Genomic DNA, 22,162 nt, shown 5'->3' on the forward strand with positions numbered 1-22,162 from the left:
GCATGACACACCGTCCAATGATGGTGAACAATTGTTTCAAATGATTTTAAAATCTCACAATGAACAACATAGTTATGGCCCGGACAAGCTCATTTATGACCATTTTTTACCTTTGAACTTAAAGTGTGACCTTGACCTTGGAGATATTGACGTAATTCTTCCGCGCGACACACCGTTCAATGATGGTAAACAAATGTGCCAAATGATTTTAAAATCTCACAATGAACAACATAGTTATGGCCCGGACAAGCTCATTTATGGCCATTTTTTACCTTTGAACTCAAAGTGTGACCTTGACCTTGGAGATATTGACGTAATTCTTTCGCGCGACACACCGTTCAATGATGGTGAACAAATGTGCCAAATGATTTTAAAATCCCACAATGAACGACATAGTTATGGCTCGGACAAGCTCATTTATGGCCATTTTTGTCCTTTGAACTCAAAGTATGACCATGACCTTGGAGATATCGACGTAATTCTTTCGCGCGACACACCGTCCAATGATGGTGAACAAATGTGCCAAATGATTTTAAAATCCCACAATGAACGACATAGTTATGGCTCGGACAAGCTCATTTATGGCCATTTTTGTCCTTTGAACTCAAAGTATGACCATGACCTTGGAGATATCGACGTAATTCTTTCGCGCGACACACCGTCCAATGATGGTGAACAAATGTGCCAAATGATTTTAAAATCTCACAATGGACGAAATAGTTATTACCCGGACAATTTTTTACCGAACGCCCACCCGCCCGCCAGCCCGCCCGCCCGACAGCCCGCCGACATTCGCCAATCTAATAACCTGTTTTTTCCTTCGCAAAACCAGGTTAAAAATGATATCGAAGGCACTGATGGTGCATCCGTAATGTTAGGGAAAAACATCAGGAGTTTTTCAACGATTGAGAGAATTTACAGGACGACCCATATTTGCGGTTCACTGCTCAGCGCACAGGTAAAGTATCTTTAAGCATTGGGTATTATGACATACACATAACCCAATATGATTCTTATGATTTAAATGATAAAATCTGATTTTATATAGTGATTTAATTTTAATACTATTCTGTGCAGATTGGAGCTTGCATACAGAGATGTTACAAAGAACCACCCCATCATTCAAAAGTGTGAATTGTTGCTGCTAAATCTGTACCTTTTTCTACAAGTAAGTTATAGTTTCATCTATACACTTTATATAATAATGTAAAATAGTATAAGTATAAATAGTCTATACATAAATAGCTTGGAGCCAGACATGACCAAGTCACATTTGAAAAAATAGTACTTAGTACAGTCTTTCTTCACGCCATCAGACATAAATTATACATTCTCTTGGTTTATTGTATACAAGGGACAGTCCACTGAACAGAGCTAACTTGAAGAGTTCTTTTAAGAGCCTTGGAGAACCACCTATTGTGCCAACAAGAGTGGGTGGCACAAGGTTGCTACAACACACAAAGAAGGCGGTGGAACACCTCTTAAAGGGTTACAAAGCGATTGTTCAGCATCTGGGACAAGTAATTACCTCTTTGACGGTTCATTTCAAGATATTTTTAAATCTTAGATTCCCCTGATTATCATAGCACTTTTTTACAGGTATATCTATCAAGGTATTGATTTGACATCCATTAATAAGTAATTCACTTGCATTAATTCTTTCTTGCAGCTACAAGGCCCGGGTACAGAGAAAATGGTCCAAAGTGCTAAGACTAGAAACTTTTTGAAGGCACTAAAAGACAAACGTCTGGTTATGTGGCTCCATTTTCTTCTGGACATAGAAAACTGCCTATCTGACGTGTCCTTGGTTATACAGGCAAACAAGTGTACTGTCTCTGATGTGTGGTTTGAGTTACAGAGCGCAAAACAAATTATCGCCAGCTATATGACAAGGTTGGTAAAATGCTGCATATACATTGTGACTGTGTTTGTATTCTATGTGTCTCCTACTAACACTGATTTCATGTGCAAGATCTAATATCAAAAGCAAATTTGTAGAAATTATAAACATACATGTATGGTGATGGGAATACTAATATATACGACTATAACCAGCTTGCTTTATTCAGCTAGTTTGAGTCTTTAACCCTTTATTAGCATTTCTTTGTTGTCTACACAGCGCATTTTTTGTGACAAAAGAAGAATGCATTCATTGTCAGCCATAGTAGTTAAACTATTTTTACCACTGTTTTCTTCATAACCAAATTTATATAAAAATATATTTTAAACAATGCTTGGGTGTGATTTTTTTTTCAAACATGATGTCCAGCTGTAATATTTCATTGTTATAAAATGCAGTTGTAGACAACAATGAGACAAGTAGATTTTTGTAATCAATAGATTGACCTTAACATCTATGCTTTCTTGTGCTTCTCTGCATGTGATTAACCAATGCCTTTCCAACAGAGATTGACCTAGCCTACAAAAGGTTAGTGAGAGCGATTTGGTACCATTTGGGTCTGCGAGAGAGGCAGTACTTAAAACCATTGTGGATGCGATAGATGCACGATTTGATGGGGACCTAAAACTGTTTCGAGGCAGTTCAATTCTTAAGTTGAAATAATGGCCCAAAATTGATGAAGGTAGTTTCATATAAAAAAAAAACATAACCACAACAAGGACATTAACATATACCTCTTTTTTCAGCTTTTTGTTTGAAGATATTATCATTTGAATGCTGAATGATATGACTTGCTTGAAACCTTCAGATAAGACACATTCGTAACTTATTTATATATTTCCACTGATCTTTTTGTTTTAATTCTTAAAAATGTGCCAGACATTAAAAAATGCAATAATATTGTGAGGTCAGAAATTTTTTTTACTTTTCAAGTGTTCTTAACTTATTTAGTTCTCAGAATGTTTTCATATCAACACATAAACTAGTAAAGGATGTTAATTACATGTTTAACTATGGTTAAATAAAGATCTCTAGTTTACTAGACTTGAATTTAACTGTATTTGTTTGTGCCAGCTTATGGAGAAGAATGTGTTGAGGGGCTTTTTTCTCTTGCCAGTCCAGCACTTGAAGAAGCTGGATCAGTGACTGATAAGGTTATGGCCAAGTGGATCAGACTAAAGAATAAGTTGTACAACAGGTAGGGCATGTTTTGTAAGCATTGTGCTTTCTTATTAACCATGTATGGTTGATTTATCATTTGAGAAAATGGTTATTAATAAAACTTTTTATGTTTTCTTTAAGTGGGAAAGTAATCAAGGATTTTCCATTGACCATACCATCCAGCAGTGTTGATGCTGAAAGGGGTTTCTCAAGGTCATTAACAAAAAACACCATATATATATATATAATAAAAGTAAAAACACGTGTCTGGGATTTAAAATATATATTGATTTAGCCAACGCGTTTCGCATAGCTCATCAGGGTATAATACAATATATTACAACGTCAAAATGTCATGGAGATAACGTCATATCAATTATGACGTCATAAAGTCAATAAATATTAAATGAAATTTAATTTGGGTTTAAATACATGTATAAAATGTTGTTCTTTTGCTAACCTAGCTGAAATATTGTTCGAAAATAGCTTATACTAGAAATGGCGCGGCAGAGGCCGACGCGTATCCCCACGCCGAATGTTTGACCTAGGTGTGCCCCAGGGTTGGTAATGGGGCCATGCATAGCTGAGATTGACCGTATGGTCATAAGAGAAGTTCATCATCAATTAGAAGTGAATTGGTGTAGAAATGAAGAAGTTATAGTAAAAGGCAATTTTGGGTGGGTGTGACATATGTGGGCAGGGCGCCCCAGGGTTGGTAATTGTGCCATGCATAGTTGAGATTGACCGTATTGTCATAAGAGAAGTTCAGTATCAATTTGAAGCGAATCGGTGTAGAAATGAAGAAATTATAGTAAAAGGCAATTTTGGGCGAGTGTGGTCTATGTGGGCGGGGCCCCAGGGTTGGTAATGGGGCCATGCATAGTTGAGATTGACTGTATTGTCATAAGAGAAGTTCAATATCAATTTGAAGTGAATCGGTGTAGAAATGAAGAAATTATAGTAAAGGCAATTTTGGGTGGGTGTGGTCTATGTGGGCGGGGCCCCAGGGTTGGTTATGGGGCCATGCATAGTTAAGATTGACCCTAATGTCATAAGAGAAGTTCAGTATCAATTTGAAGTGAATCCGTGTAGATATGAAAAAATTATAGTAAATGGAATTTTTTGGTGGGTGTGGCCTATGTGGGCGGGCGCCCCAGGGTTGGGATTGGGGCCATGCATAGTTGAGATTGACCCTAATGTCATAACAAAAGTTCAGTATCAATTTGAAGTGAATCCGTGTAGAAATGAAAAAATTAAAGTAAATGGAAATTTTTGGTGGGTGTGGCCTATGTGGGCGGGGCGCCCCAGGGTTGGGAATGGGGCCATGCATGGTTGAGATTGACCGTATTGTCATAAGAGAGGTCCAGTATCAATTTGAAGTGAATCGGTGTAGAAATAATGAAGTAAATGTAAAATGACCTAAAAAAATGAGTGATAATTTCTGACGCGGCCCCACCCCAACCGCTATAACTTTTGACCCAGGGGTCAGATCAAAATTCCAAATAGTGCAGGGTCGCACATATGCTCATAGCTACCATGTGTGTAAGTTTCAAGGTTCTAGTGCTTTTAGTGTAGGAGGAGATAGTGGCCAGGACGGACGGACAGACAGACAGACAGACAGACAGACAGACGGACGGACGGACGGACGGACGGACGGACGGCGGAGATAACCACAATATCCCCACCTTTTTTTCAAAAAGCGTGGGGATAAAAATGGAAATATTTTAAATTTTGGTTCATTATGTGAACATTCATCTAAATGTTTACTTAAAGGCATCTGTCTTGTTGAGGGGTCTCGCATTTGTTGTTCATGGACAGATCACCTATTTCTAAGTTTATCGCCAGTTTGGCCTATATAATATTGTTTGCATCCATTGCATACTAATACATAAATCACATTTTGTATATCACATGACATATTAGTTTTTATTTTTAACATTTTGCCATTAAAATCAAAAGAATTCCCTTCAATAATATAACCACACAGGGCGCATCTAGGGTCATTACATTTGGATACTCTTGGTTCTTGAGATGAAATGTAAGATTTGGTTAACAGACGTTTTAAATTAGGTGGCTGTCGCTTACATTTTATTATCTTCTGATTTGAAATTATTTTATTCATAACCGGGTCTGTTTGTAAAATGTCAATGTTGTTTTTTAATACGCCAAACAGTTCTTTATTTTTTGGATTTTGTGTTGAAATAAATGGAATTATATTACTCTTGTTTGTTTGTGTTGATTTTGAAAGTAATTCATGTTTAGGGATGGAAAGTGCTTAATTAATACCTGTATTTATAATAGATTGTGGATATTTTCTTTGAATAAGGGAATGCTTAAGTTCATTTAAACGTTTTAGTTTAAGTTTATCATTCGAAACTATGGTGCAGATCCGTTTCGCTAAAGTGAAAGGAATATTTATCTTTGTGTGTTTATTATGACACGAGGTAAAGTTAAGATATTGTTTAGAATCAATTTCTTTGTAATATATATCAGTATTAATTTCAGTATTGTTTTTTATAATCAATATATCAAGAAATGGTAACTCGAGTGTGCTTGTTTGCATTGTAAACTTGATATCCGAATGTAAGTTGTTTAAAATAGTATAAAAGTTTTGAAGTTCATGGGGAAATTGTGTCCAGAAAATAAAGCAATCGTCTAGAAATCTTTTCCAAAATGTTTTTATAAAAGAAAGAAATTCATCATTATAAATTGATCCAATTCTTGCATATAGTTTTTGTTCTAAAAATCCCACTACCAATGTAGCGTATGTTGGCGCGAATTTAGTACCCATTGCAGTCCCTTTAGATTGGTTGTAGTACTTATCATCAAAATTGAAGTTATTATTTTCAAGTATTATTTTCATGCCTTCTTTTATAAACCGTATGTATTAGTATGCAATGGATGCAAACAATATTATATAGGCCAAACTGGCGATAAACTTAGAAATAGGCGATCTGTCCATGAACAACAAATGCGAGACCCCTCAACAAGACAGATGCCTTTAAGTAAACATTTAGATGAATGTTCACATAATGAACCAAAATTTAAAATATTTCCATTTTATAAGCTATTTTCGAACAATATTTCAGCTAGGTTAGCAAAAGAACAACATTTTATACATGTATTTAAACCCAAATTAAATTTCATTTAATATTTATTGACGTTATGACGTCATAATTGATATGACGTTATCTCCATGACATTTTGACGTTGTAATATATTGTATTATACCCTGATGAGCTATGCGAAACGCGTTGGCTAAATCAATATATATTTAAAATCCCAGACACGTGTTTTTACTTTTATTATATAATATTCACAATCTGGATTATTACATTTTACTTACAGAACTATATAGATATAGAGATAGATATATAGATATATATATATAAATATAACGAGATAGATATATATATATATATATAGATAAACTATATAGAACGATATATATAACTAGATATACTATATATAACTAGAACTAGATATATAACTAGATAGAGAGAGAGATATATATAGATAGAGATAGAGAGAGAGAGAGAGAGAGAGAGAGAGAGATAGAGAGAGAGAGAGAGATCGAGAGAGAGAGAGAATAGAGAGACTCTATAGAGATAGAGAGAGAGATCTACTCTAGAGAACTATAGATAAACTATAGATATCTCTAATAGAGATCTATAGATATCTCTCTATATATATATAATCTCAATAAACTCTAACTCTCTCTAGAGATCTATAACTATATATATAACTATAGATAACTATAACTATAATCTCTATATATATCTATATCTATCTATATATATCTATTATATAATATCTATATATATCTATATATATATATCTATATATATATATATATCTAACTATATATATATATATATATGAGTATTCATAAAACCAGTATTTTCGCCACGAGTGAAAATATATATTTTCTATGATCACGAGTGAAATAGAATCGATATTCCATCGAATCCAACAAATTTTCTTTTTATTTTATGCTTTTTTCACCGTTTATCTACATTGTAAATGAGTTTAAGTGGATAATTTCGATGGATTTATGACGTCATTTCGTCGAGAAAATGATATCATTTCACAGCAAAACAGTGACAAATATCGATATTTTTCACTGTTATTTTTCACTGTTTAAAACAGTGGAATACCAGTTTTATTTCACTGATATTTCTCTATAAACCACCGGAAAGCATAAAATACTAGATAATAAAATTATTAATATATTAATCTCTTTCAGGAGGAAAATTGTAAAAAATGATTGGAGGTCGAGGCTAGGGGAGAATAATCTCTCTGACATCATGATGGTGTATTTGGAGTCCCCAAGCTTAGAGGACTGACATATATAAAATAATACTTTCACGAGTGGCGCGAGTTTTCTTTTGATTTTATTGCTTTATTCACCGTTAATTTACATTGTAAAAGAGTTTAACTAGATAATTTCGCTGAATTTATGACGTCATCTTGTCGAAAAAATGACGTCATTTCACAGTAAAAAAGTGAAAAATATCGATATTTTTCACTGTTATTTGTCACTGTTTAAAACAGTGAAATACCAGTTTTATTTCACTGATATTTCTCTATAAACCACCGGAAAGCATAAAATAAAAATTTATTATTACTAAATATGATTTATTTGCGCTATTATTTAAGAGATTTGATGTTTATTTCGGATTATTTTATCGTTTTATTGACTAAACAGTCCTTTATACATTTTTTACATTACTGTAACCAGTGTTTTTGCCAACCAGTCACTGCGCATGCGCGGAAAATCCCGAATGTAAACAATAACAATTTACTCGCCTTTATCATAAAACGTAGATATTACCTCGACAGCATTTGTATCAAATTCAACAAAGATAAGGTGTTAAGTGGGGGATTTTAATCATTTCCGTCAAAACAATAGACACGATGTAGACGGGAAAATGTTTTACTCTTTCACCGCATATCTTCGGGGGATTCCGGAGATAGTCGTTGTATCACGGTTGATATCGGAGGTCTTATTAGAGTGATCTCCCGCATCAGTAATTTGCGCTAAAATTTCATTGTGTAGACATCGCATTGTGTTCACACCGGTCTTACTGAACTGTGTACTAACGCGAAATGAATTGTGGGTAGCACTTCTTTTACGAGTGAAAAATGAAAGCGAAAGTAGGTCAGGTAATCGTGCTTCTGATAATCGCTATCAGTCTTAATAGAGATTCAAATTCACATTTAAACATAATTAAATAAAATTTCTTTAAACAACATTCCGTTTTAAACACACTATTAAAAACGATTTTTCGTTCATTATAAACATTTTCATTCCTACGCAGAACTACTTTGGCGGAAGCATAATTCCCCAAACCAGGGGAATGTGATGCGTCTTAGTATAGATGTGACAATAACGTAGTGACGTCACCATCTATGTATCGAATGGTACACACCGGTCTTACTGACAATAACGTAGTGACATCACCATCTATGTATAGAATGCTAGAATTTGGGTTGTTTAATACCGGTTCCCTTTTTGCAACGTGAAATATTTATAATGGCGGGGTATGCAGAACCGATGACTAATTCTTAATCAGAGACGCGATAGCAATCGACTTAAGAAATACTATAGATCAGCAAAGATATGAACAGCTAGTTAAATTCAGTAGCAACATAGCCAAGTGCATATAGTAAAACAAAGAACGCCGTTCGAATAAGCATCAATACAAATTCCGAAAGTTTAACTGCAGTTATCAATAACACACACGAAGTAAATATATTAATCACATGCTATACCCTGTTTCCAATGTAATACAACCATTACATATTTTTTTATATTACACATGTGTAATACAACATTTTTAGCGTTTTCATTGGCTTAGTTTTCGTTTATTGACCAATCGCATTTTTTGTTATTTTGCTTTGTAAAAGCCGAGGCATTCCAAATGACGCCAGGAAATGTAAACAATATGCAAAATTTATCATTATGTTTGCGTAAATATTTATTTAATTTGCTCATTTAAAAGCATGTGATAAAAAAGATCTGACACTCGCCGAAGGCTCACTCACTAACATAATTCCTGAACTCGTTTAATAAAATATGGTATGATATGACAACTCGTGCCAGATCCTATATATATGCAATGATTATAAACTTATCAATATGCGGTAGACAGGATGGAATGTTCGCACAGCAAATATAACGAGGCAAAATGCAACTGCCATGTATTAGAAAGCATAAGCCAGTAGTTAAAATAAGAATGTCATTTAACAGCATGCATGTTCTTTATTAAAATAAGAATGTCATTTAACAGCATGCATGTTCTTTATTAAAATAAGAATGTCATTTAACAGCATGCATGTTCTTTATTAAAATAAGAATGTCATTTAACAGCATGCATGTTCTTTATTAAAATAAGAATGTCATTTAACAGCATGCGTGTTCTTTATTAAAATAAGAATGTCATTTAACAGCATGCATATAATTCCCTTCCATAATTTATACATTTTTGTTACAACCAATCTCACTTATAACGGCGTAAACGCAATACGTATAATTGTACCTGTAATGTTAATTTCTGAAAACGGACACAGATATCATCTTAAATATCATCTGTTTTTGTTTTCGATCACGTACAGATACATGTAGTTGCATTTATATCGTGTATCCATGACGCTCTGACACTTCTGGTTTCATCGAGCTGCACGTGCACATGAAGTGGATCTAGATCTATGCGAAAAGTGTTGACTTTCTTCAACATATTTTTTCTCTTAGCACAAACTGATCGAAAATATATTGTTTGCTTGGATTTGAATACAACGTGTGGTTGTGAACCATTGCTCTTCCATCAAAATCACCCAAGCTGTAACGTACCGGAAATCGTCCACCCCCAAAATCCGGATTGACACAGACCACGGTGATAGGGCAATTACCACAACTATTCCGCTCACCGTCGAAATTTTATACTTCTGACAAAAGCTCCGTATCCTTCTGTCAAAAAAATGGCCGCAAACTTTTTTGGCGAGTCCAGAAATCAATGAAAAAAGAAGGTAAGTTGGTAATAAAATGATATTCCATCGAACGAAGTATATATTTTACATCTAATTGCCGTTTGCCGCATCAAAACTGAGTCGCTTTTAACTTCAAAATAGTGAAAACAGTTTGAGCATGTCGTGAAAGAAGTGACTTTTATGACGCGAAAAATCGTATTTTTGCAGATTTTAAACCCTTTAAATGAAAGATTTTTTTTTGTTAAACGGTATTTTATGGTTGAAGAATCAATGTACAACACATTATGGCATGCTTTATTGAATATAACTGTGATTTTTACATTTACACGTGTTAGCAAGTATGCACCACTCAACACTGACATTAAAAAAATATGAACACCGCTCAACAATGTCCGTATAAGCACCGCATCTTTATGATTTTTTGGCACCGCTTTATTCTGATCTTTTTTTCTTTCAGAAGGAAGAGACGTTCAAATTTATGTTTGAACAAGCCAAAGAAAAAGAAAAGGAGACTTTTTCCTCCCGGTGCTGAAGATGATACCAGCGCATCCCCAAGCGACCGTCAACCGGCATGTACCAGTTCGACGTCTGTCATAGAGACACCAAATGATCAGTGCCGCCCAGCCTTTCATTACAATCTTGTAAATGCTCCACAGAAACGAAAAACCAAAAAAAAAACAAGGTCATCAAGAAAGAAATTATATAACTATATATGATTCGAACCCTTTACATCTCGTTAAAACGGACAGCGCTGTAATGTCTTATCTATGGAGATATGCACTCACAAGCTTCTATAGACAGTCTCCAAAAAAAATTATAATTGTAACCCCTTTGTTTCTAATATAAGTAGTCGAGAGTATCTTTGGTATATATCATTGGTTTTGGCCACAAATACCAAATTCATATTTCAGTAAATTTAACCAATGCAACATCACTTTGTACACTCTATACATAACTAAATTTATTATTTCCTTCGGATAGTTATTATTTCCTTCGGATAGTTTTACACCAACATTTGCTTATACCTTTCCATAATCGTAGCTGGACATATTTCTTCTAATATTGATACGGATTATGAATCTGAAATCAATAAATAATTATTATCAATGATTATTGTATTTTACCACAACAATAGATTAATTGAAACATGAGACTTAAACATGTGCCCTCCACGTACTGGAAAGCAAGACAATCGATCCCGGTGAACCTTTTCGGTGAAAGAATGCCATCATTTTCAAGATCAATTCTGGGACATGTAACTTTGATAAATGGAAGATAATCGTAAATAAATTCAGCTCACGATGGCTCGTTCTAGCACATCATTTAAAACCATGGGCAGAATTTAGCGGTGCCACGAATCTCAGTGACACGGAATATAAATACGATGTTTATAATCAGTGTTGCGCGGTGCATCGATATTTATGTAAGTGATGTATGTTTTCACCAAACAATTAGGCCTTTAACAGATATTGAAACAGCAGGTTCCTATGGCATGTTCCTTTTATAAATACAATTATTTAAGTCTGTCACATTAGGTCTGACACATCGACAATCATCTGATTATTACATTTTTCTCACAAGTAGGAATGGTGTCGAGCGCGACACGACTTTTTGTAAACACTATTTCAAAGTCATGCTAAATATTTCACGACTGGTAAACTTTTGGCAATCACAAACGTTACGGGCTGGAAAACCACACACAATCCAAGCGCTATTTTGAATAAAATAGGTTAACTGTTTGGGGCGATTGGTTATGCATGCAGAGTAACTTCTGTATCAAATGGTGTGTACCAAGTACCATTTTTTTTAAATTCCTCTAGCCAAACTCAAGTGGGAACTTACGTGTTCTCATGAGTAATAAGTCAATACTTTTTGGCGCTTAATTGTCCCCTACCGGTTTCACCGGAGGGGACTTCTGGTTTGCGCTCTGTCCGTCAGTCAGTCACACTTTTCTGGATCCTGCGATAACTTTAAAAGTTCTTAAAAAAATTTCATGAAACTTGAAACATGGATATATGGCTATATGGACATTATGCACGTCATTTCATTTTGTTCCTACGTCAAAAATCCTGGTTGCTATGGCAACAAATAGACTAGAATACAGCTGAAAATGGTGGTTTTCTGGATCCTGCGATAACTTTAAAAGTTCTTAATATTTTTTCATGAAACTTAAAACATGGATAGATGGCAATATGGACATTATGCACGTCATTTCATTTTGTTCCTACGCCAAAAATTCTGGTTGCTATGGCAACAAATTAAAAAAAATCTGACATTGGTGGAATTTCTGACAATTGTGGAGCCGGTAGAGGACATATATTGCTTGGCAATAGTCTTGTTTAACATGTATAACGCCAAACGGTTAATGATATACATGCATAACAAACTGTAGTGAACGCGTACATTACAGGTTTACATGCGATTTCTTCTGCGTCCATTGAACAAGTGCTTAATGTTGAATAATGTTTGCATTTGTTTGACCTTGTTTAAATTCTTGTATTTTGAGTTACGTTCCGAACTATGTTATAATTGTTTTAGTAAATTAATTTGAAACAGAACATAAAAGATCGATTGTTTTGTTTCTTCTCAATGGTGCTGTGCAAGTACGTTAGTTGCCTGTACCCGTCACAAGTTCAAACCACTTTTGAAACAAAACTGGGTTCGACTTTTTGGATGAACCCATACATTTAAATAAAAGGACCCTAACATGACATTATTGTGAGAACTTCTTCATTTTGAGAATTCGTTTCATCAGAAGGTCTATTAATGACATAGATTTGTAGGTTATAAATCTCAAGGCTTATAGGCTGTCTTCATGTTTACAACCAACTTGTTTTGACAGTACATCTGTCACCAAGACTGAATGTAGATGATGAGGTTTATAGCACCATAATTGTTTTTTTAAAACGGCATTTTAAATAAACATGATCTCATTTTTAAATAATAATATCGCATTTACAGCATCCAGAAAAAAGTTTCATAACAGCAAAAACAAGGGGTATATCGACTACACACAATTTATTTCAACAAAACTACAAATAAAATGAGGTAAACGTAAAAAATGCAAATAAAAGAGCATGTCATTATACAGTTTTGTAATTATAAAAAAACATCAGGTACACATGTAAAACAGGACAACATAAATATTATATACCACAATAATGGCAACACACTTTTGCCAAGAATAGAATCCCAGCAGGCTGTTTCACCCAAAGAATGTTCCCGTAGAACCAGAAGAAAGGAAGGAGCGTTTAGGCTGTGGTACTGGCATCATACCCGGTTTGTTCCCGCTTGCGGGTGGCCTTGATGTTGCACTAGCTGTAGAGGGACCGCTACCCTTATAAGAGAACTGGCTGAAGTTAGCTCCCTTGCTGGATTTTGAACCGGCAGTTTTAGAAGTCCACCCATTACCAGAACTGAAAAAGACAGTAAATAAATTAACCAGTAAAATTTGCAATATTGTCAATAAAACATATCAAAAATGATTTGGCTGAACCAGTAGAATACTAGTAAATACACTAGTAAATGGACGGTAATGGTATAAATGCAAATGTCATGGCATTTATACGCTATAAAAATATTAAGTGATCTTAGGAACTACCTGAAGAACATAATTTATCACCAGTAAATAAAGATTAATGGACACTGTATACTTATATTATTGACCTCTTCAATATGCACAGTAAATTAAAGAAATGAAAAGCTTTCTCAGACAATAAGTATCGCACCAAAGAAAATAAAAATCTGTGTTATGTAACATTTTACCTCTTGAAACTCCCAGCTGCTTTTTTCACTCCACCAGCTTTACCACCTGCTTTCTTCTTGCCAAAAAATTGCTGAAAATGTGCAGAACATTTTATACAGATGCATATCAACTCAATAACAGTTGTGTAACTTAATGGAAATCACAGTCGATCACGAGTTACTGTATTTCTTTTGAGCTTTTAAAAGAAATCATCCATGAAAATTGTACCTTTTTACACATAATTAACAACATCAGGTGGTGGTTTTCAATAAAACTACTGAAGTTTGTTGTTTTAATTACATTTGTTCAAGTTATCTGCATTCATGGGGCATAACACAATACAACAAGAGCACCGCCTTGCGGGTGCAGACCGCTCATCTATTTTCTTTTTAAAGGTGAAGGGACTCTCAATTTCAATCACAAAGGAGGAAGGGGTGGAGTGAAGAGGGGTGTATAGTGTGGGGGTGTGGACATTTATTACATTATCTTCCAAAAATGCGAAAAAAAAATGCAAAAATAAAAATAAAAATTCGGGGGTGGGGGGGGGGGTGGGGGTGGGGAGGGGATTCTTGGGTGCGATGGTTGGACGGTATTTCAAAAATAAAATAATAAAAATAAATATTTGTGTTTTTAACCGTTTAAAAAAAAAAAATTGGGGGGGGGGGGTGGGGTGGGGTGGGGGGTAAAGTGTGAGGGTGTGGTGGTCATTTGTGAGATGATCTTAAAAAAAAAAAAATAGGGGAGAGGATTCGAGGGGGGGGGGGGGGCACGGGGGATGGTTTGGGTGGAGTCTATTGTGGTATGTCAGGTAAGTGTAGTTTTGTCAAAGTATCAATTAACTCTAATCATAAATAAAGAAGTAATGGCAATTTTAGCAAAATTTAATAATTTGACCTTGAGAGTCAAGGTCATTCAAAGGTCAAGGTAAAATTCAACTTGCCAGGTACATTAACCTCATGATAGCATGAAAGTATTTGAAGTTTGAGATACTTTAGAAGTAAAGTGGATCGAAACACACAATTTAACCATATATTCAAAGTTACTAAGTCAAAAAAGGGCCATAATTCCGTAAAAATGACAACCAGACTTATGCAACTTGTCCTTTTACTGTACCCTTATGATAGTTTGCGAGTGTTCCAAGCATGAAAGCAATATCTATGATACTTTAGGGGTAAAGTGGACCAAAACACAAAACTTAACCAAATTTTCAATTTTCTAAGTATAAAGGGCCCATAATTCCGTCCAAATGCCAGTCAGAGTTACATAACTTTGCCTACACAGTTCCCTTATGATAGTTAGTAAGTGTAGCAAGTATGAAAGCAATAGCTTTGATTCTTAAGGAATAAAATGGACCTAAACACAAAACTTAACCAAAATTTTCAATTTTCTAAGTATAAAAAGGGCACATAATTCTGTCAAAATGCACGCCAGAGTTATCTAACTTTGCCTGCCCAGTCCCCTCATGATAGTAAGTAAGTGTACCACGTTTGAATGCAATAGCATTGATACTTTCTGAGAAAAGTGGACCTAAACGCAAAACTTAACCGGACGCCAACGCCGACGCCAAGGTGATGACAATAGCTCATAATTTTTTTCAAAAAATAGATGAGCTAAAAAGGGCGGGTTCATATCCTTAAAAGGTTCGAACCTAACACATTTTGTTAATGCTCTATAAATATGTATCAAACTCTTCATCTTTCAAACATAATACATTATCTTCAACTGGAAACAGTCTTGTACAAACTATTTCTCTGCCTGCACATGTTGTCTTTAATTCAGGAGTCCTTTAAGTTTCCGTTACCTTTTTAGCCCCACCCCCTCTGCCTCTGCCCCTGCCCCTTCTTCCCCCTCTTGTCTGACTGCTGCTAGAGTTTGCAAAGTAATCAGACGTGGTAAGCCATTCATCGTCCGGCTCTCCCACTGCACTCTCTTGTTCTCTCAAAGCTGCAACATTAATAGACTAAAACTCTTAGATTAGAGCCTCACTCTGATAAACATGGCTCGTAAAGCATGTGGGTAAAGTGCCATCCAACATTAGTATAGGAGTGCACAAGCCAATCTGGGACAACACTTTCTGCATATGCATTAAAGCCTGTTTTCCCACAGCATGGTTCATTTACAGTATCACAAAAGAACACTTGCCAATGAATATAATGTAATTGGTTCTTGTTTTGTAAAAACATTTATTTTTTAACTTCTACTATTTTCTTAAAAACATTCTACATTAGGCTCTGTGTCAACTGCATGGAGGAGCTATACTATTTTAAAGTTAAATAAAATATTGTCAGAACAAAATTGCAATAAAATGTTATAATATTGGTATTTGGCTTTGAATTATCTGTAAAGTTTGTTGTTATCTGATCCATTTTTATCTGTAATTATAAAGTACCTCATCTGCATAATACAAATTAGACAATATATTACATTCACAAGATCTAACAATGTTTTCTTCATTGATTGATGAAGATGAATTGAACACTTGTCAACAGTTTTGTCAACAGACCAAACTCACAACATCATACCCACCTGTCTTATTGATGGGTGACTGTGACTAATATTATTTCATAAGTCATCATGACTTAACACAGAAGGCACATACCAGCAATCAGTTCTGAGTACTTCTTGGTGATGTCTAGGAAGCGCTCTGCGCTGTACTGCTTCAGCTTGTTGAAGGTCATTCCCTCGACCTTGAGAAGGTCATCCGTGTTGAGAGGCAGCTTCTCAGACAGGGCACGCAGTAGGGTGTACGAGAAGATGTTGTAGAAGTTCACTGTGCCGTCACGGCCACGGACTGAGGGAACAAACAAGCTCGTAATTTTACATAAATTAAGGCAATTCAAGGTTTGGTTTTACAAAAGTTTTAATTAAGAACTATTTTAATACTATAAGCCACTGTGCCGTCACAGGCCACAAACATGTAAGTTGACATATATCCAAATCATCCATGGATAGGTGTTTTCAAAGTTTTTATTAGGAAACATTTTGCTTGTTATACTCCTCATGACCAATTAACAGCCTTCACAAAGATTGCCAATCATGTTAATACAATACAAGAGTTCCGCGGTCGGAGATGACCGCATTGAAGCCGGATTTTTGATTTAAATGACAGGAAAGTACCTTTCGTGTTTTTGTCAATGCAATACTTAAATTACTGAAATATTGTTCAAAGGTCAAAATGAAATGTAAGTACTTTTCAAGGCATGAGCAAAGTTTGAGATTCTAGGTCCAAGCATACCAAAGTTACAACAATTTTAACATTTTAACATTTAAGTTCACAGTGACCTTTACCTTCAAATGAATGACATTGAAATGAATGACCTTGAAATGACCAGTGGTCATCTAAGTGTGCTTGCAAACCTTTACGTCAAGTTTGAGATTCTAGGTCCAAGCATACCAAAGTTATAACAATTTTAACATTTTAACATTGAAGGTCACAGTGACCTTGACCTTCAAATGAATGACATTGAAATGACCAGTGGTCATCTTCTAGTACTGGCCAATCTTTATTTCAAGTTTGAAGACTCTAGGTACAAGCATACCAAAGTTATAACATGAAATAAGAACTTTAACATTTTTACATTCAAGGTCACAGTGACCTTGACCTTCAAATGAATGACCTTGAAATGTCCAGTGGTTACTTACTAGTTCTGGCCAACCTTCATGTCAAGTTTCAAGACTCTAGGTCCAAGCATACCAAAGTTATAACAACTTTAACATTTTTACATTCAAGGTCACAGTGACCTTGACCTTCAAATGAATGACCTTGAAATGTCCAGTGGTTACTTACTAGTTCTGGCCAACCTTCATGTCAAGTTTCAAGACTCTAGGTCCAAGCATACCAAAGTTATAACAACTTTAACATTTTTATATTGAAGGTCACAGTGACCTTCACCTTCAAATGAATGACCTTGAAATGACCAGTGGTCATCTGTTAATCCTGGCCAACCTTCATGTCAAGTTTAAAGACTCTAGGTCCAAGCATACCAAAGTTATACCATGAAATAAGAACTTTAACATTTTTACATTCAAGGTCACAGTGACCTTGACCTTCAAATGAATGACCTTGAAATGACCAGTGGTTACTAACTAGTTATGGCCAACCTTCATGTCAAGTTTCAAGACTCTAGGTCCAAGCATACCAAAGTTATAAGAACTTTAACATTTTTTATATTGAAGGTCACAGTGACCTTGACCTTCAAATGAATGACCTTGAAATGACCAGTGGTCATCTGTTAATCCTGGCCAACCTTCATGTCAAGTTTGAAGACTCTAGGTCCAAGCATACCAAAGTTATACCATGAAATAAGAACTTTAACATTTTCGAGCACGCCGCCACCCCGCCCGCCCGCCCGACAACATCAATCTATAAGCCGAGATTTTTTCGAAAAAAATCCGGCTAATAAAAATAATCAACACAAGATTTCACAATAGAATTTAATTCCTTATAAATGTGCAAACCACATAAATGGAGAATACCAAAACTTAACCCTTGACACCTGAAACACACTTCTATGCGTTTTGAGTCCCTACAAAAATCAAATGAAATTTAATACCTTTCTAACAAGATTCAACTTTTAAAGACATTATTTCCAACCCTAATGAGCAGCAAACAGCATAAAAAACCGAGAACAGTCTGCGATTTTCTTGTAGGCTCTTCTAGTTTTAAGCTTGTTGCCATTTTCACTTTGCTTCTGAGTGAAAAAGGGTTGAAATAACGGATTGAAAATCTACCAATTTCCTCAGCCCTTGTCTTCAGCTCCTCGTAGCATTCCTCAGTGAGTCGAGACTTCTCACTGACTGGTTCTGTTCCAATCTTCAACTCCTTCTTCTTGCGATTCTCTTGAACTTGGAGCTCGACCTGGGACAGAAATTCAGTAATCATCACATGGCACCAATGAGTAGTAACTATAACCGAACTGTTTTGGTAATTATTTGATCTAATCCTGTACAAAATAGACAGTCAAGTACTGTTTAAAATCCATAACTTACACATGGTATAAAGATGACCGCATCATGCCCTTTAGAACATTAACACAGTTAATCTAAGCCTTTCTATGCCACAAATTAGATTCTAATTAAGCCCAAATACTCCCAAATGTGTCACTTTAAGCAAGAAAAATTGAAATTGAAACTACAAAACATGACTAATACCCCTGCACCACTTTGAATGCTATGTTTAAGGGCAAATACCTTAGGCATATGTTGATCATTGACAAGAAGTGTCATGCACATCTACACGTCATGGTGATGCCATATTTTTTCACCATATTTTTAAGTTCCAATTGAATCCTTTCAACAACATGGCAGTTGTGGAAGATGTTTTCTCCAAAACCTAATATAACATTTATGCATAATGTTTTACCAACTTAGAGAGTGTCTCCAGCATACACTCCCTAAAATTTCGTTTTAACGTTTCAAGAATCTGCACAAACACACCTTCATTTTCCCGTTGATGACGTCTTGTGCCTTCCGGCCCAGTTTGATGTAGCAGGCGGCGTGGTCCATGGCAGTAATCTTGAGCTCCTCCATGAGAATGCCGTCGATCACCAGCTTCCTGAACAGCCGGTCCGCGTCCTGCCTGCTGTACGCAGCACCACGACCGTGCATCGCATGGCGGTCATGACCATTCTCCACAATCTTACTGTTCTTGGAGCCTATTCATATCCAATATGGTAAAATACAGTAACCAGTTTGACAGGATTTGAAATGAGAAAAAATAAACAAACAAAATAATAAAAGATATTACAAATAGTAATACATAAATAGTATAATTTGTTCACTTCAGCATTATTTTACTCAAAAACATATGGCAAAACGAACAAATATCACAGTCCCGGTGAAACCATTAATAGTTAAATACGTAAATATCACTTTCAATTCTAGCCATCTCTTTTTACAATTTATATTATCATTATTATTATTATTATTATTATTATTATTATTATTATTAAACCGGATTTAGATAGCGCCCTTTTCATGCAAGAGTGCACGTTCAAAGGTGCTTTACATAAGAACATATGATTATCGCAGATACGAATACATTTTGCAACACTGTTTCAAAAGAAATCAATCAAAACTACTCAATTATACTATAAAACTACTCCATTATACCTATACTATAAGTACTACGTAAAAACATGCACAGTAACCATATATAAGAAAGATCAACAAGACACTATAAAACTACCCTATGTGTATAGCTATAAGACAATTAGTGAAACAATAAAATCTAAAATTTAAACTATAAGTGCTACGTAAAAAACAACAAAAACATGCACAGTAACCATAGATTACACAGATCAGCAAGACAGAACAGAGACAAAACAGAGACAAGGGTAACCAATATATACTAATATATACTAATGTATACTAATTTCTTTGTATGTCAAGGAATACATGAACAAGCTGCAAAAGGAATTTGGCATTTTTAGGCTATACAAATATTTTTTTTCAATCTAGAAGCTTACAATCCTTCCACTTATATATCCTACATAAATATGAGCAGGGCGTTGGAAAAATGGGTTTAATACCTGTGCACAAAGTGCCATCCCAGATTAGCCTGTGAAGTTCACACAGGCTAATCAGGGATGACACTTTCCGCCTAAACTGGATTTTCACCAAGAAGATTTCCTTTAAATGAAAAATTCTGTAAAAGCAGAAAGTGTCATACATGATTTTCCTGTGTGAAATGCACAGTCTAATGTGGGATGACACCATGCTCATGAATTCAGGCTGATTTTCCCTGAGTGAGACTTACATATATCATGCTATGATGTACCTTTAATGCACAGTCTAATGTGGGATGACACTATGTTCATGCATTAAGGCTGGTTTTCCCTGAGTGAGGCTCACATATATCATGTTATGCTGTACCTTTAAACATCTCCACAAAGTGTATGAGGGTGAAGTCGCTGTATCTGTTGGCAGTGAGGTCCCTCACACATGCTAAGATCACTTTCACATCCTCTGTCACGTCTCGCAGCTTGAACGAGTCCTGCAATCACAAGTCAAAACCTGAGGAGGTTTACCATTATGTCACTTAACCCTTTACCACTTAGATACGTATTTTCATGCATTTATAGCACCTTAGAAAGTTATATTTAATTAAAGATCTTTTTTACTAGATTCAAGTTTTTAAGGCTTCATCTGAAAACCTTAGATACTGATGAGCAGCAAACAGTATAAAACCTGAACAGACGGCGAGTTACTCAAAAGGGCCAAGGCCACATTACCAAAATGGTAAACAAGAGACGTGTTCGTCAGAAACAAAATGCCCCGTACTGCGCCGCTTTGAAATAAATTTTCTATTTATCATTTGGCAGGTATAGAAATCATCTCCCTTTAAAGCTTATTACTTCCCTTGGATTTTGTCCAATCCAACCGGGGGGGGGGGGGGGGTCTGTAGACAGCAAAAAAAAACAAAAAAACTGACAACCAAGGCCTGTGGTTTATCAAAGAGATCATAGCCAGAGTTCATCATGTATCTATGGACATAAGTCCACAGGTATGTAATGAACCCTACCATTCACAAATTAGTACAGGAAAGAAATGATAATTATATCATTAAAAAAAAAAAATTTTGATCATTTGAGTTATAGTCAAAATAAAAAATCTGTACAGTAACTGTGAAAAGAACTTAAATTCTTGGTAAGGAAATATATAATCTGGGATTTATAAATATAAAAATAACTTCCCTTGAAAATAATTGTCTCTAACAAATCTCTATTTTTAGTAGCAAATAATTAAAAGCCACTACCGTGACTGTAGATTCACCACTCAAAATGTGCAGCTCCATGAGATACGCATGCATGCCAAATATCAAGTTGCTATGTTCAATATTGAATAATTATCTCCCTTGAAAGCTTATAACTTCCCTTGGATTTGTATTTTTGACCGAAGACCTAGAAGGATGACCTTGACCTTTAATAACGATGTGTTTGTCAGAAACACAATGCTGCCTACGGCACCGCTTTGATTATTATAACAACAAGGGACAAAATTGTCACAAAACCAGGTTTTCAATATAAAAAAAAGTCTGATAAAGGGAAACAACTGCAACTCAAAATGTGCATTGCTACTGATTGTTCATCACAATTACCCCCCTTGTTTCAAAATCAATCCGTTTTTCCCCCTGTGACCTAGTTTCTGACCCGGCATGACCCATATTCGAACTTGACCTAGATATTGTCTAAATACAACTTCTGACCAAGTTTTGTAAAGATCTGATGAAAACTATTTGAATTAGAGAGCGGACAACATGCTCAATGTTTTAAACGCACTAAGTGACCCCCTGACCTAGTTTTTAACCCCGCATGACCCATATTCGAACTTGACCTAGATATTATCTAGATACAACTTCTGACCAA

The 22,162-nt window shown here is 35.3% G+C and overlaps 1 protein-coding gene across 2 annotated transcripts in view; it reads right to left on the reverse strand.

The window, feature by feature from the left end:
* The window catches only part of LOC127850916 (recQ-like DNA helicase BLM), a 199,034-nt gene that overhangs the window by 139,499 nt on the left and 37,373 nt on the right, over positions 1 to 22,162 (reverse strand). Inside the window, exons 19-25 of one of the 2 annotated variants that reach the window (XM_052384314.1) lie at positions 20,670 to 20,790; positions 19,233 to 19,450; positions 18,528 to 18,654; positions 16,396 to 16,587; positions 15,598 to 15,740; positions 13,817 to 13,887; positions 13,055 to 13,467 (exon numbers count right to left, since the gene is read on the reverse strand). In XM_052384314.1, coding sequence (XP_052240274.1) covers positions 13,257 to 13,467; positions 13,817 to 13,887; positions 15,598 to 15,740; positions 16,396 to 16,587; positions 18,528 to 18,654; positions 19,233 to 19,450; positions 20,670 to 20,790 — 1,083 coding nt within the window. In that variant the 3' untranslated portion in view covers positions 13,055 to 13,256. Of the gene's footprint in view, positions 1 to 13,054; positions 13,468 to 13,816; positions 13,888 to 15,597; positions 15,741 to 16,395; positions 16,588 to 18,527; positions 18,655 to 19,232; positions 19,451 to 20,669; positions 20,791 to 22,162 lie in introns of those variants that run through there. The other variant, XM_052384315.1, reaches the window with a different exon arrangement.

Source organism: Dreissena polymorpha, chromosome 11 (assembly GCF_020536995.1).
Source record: "Dreissena polymorpha isolate Duluth1 chromosome 11, UMN_Dpol_1.0, whole genome shotgun sequence".
In the NCBI taxonomy this organism is placed as follows: domain Eukaryota; kingdom Metazoa; phylum Mollusca; class Bivalvia; order Myida; family Dreissenidae; genus Dreissena; species Dreissena polymorpha.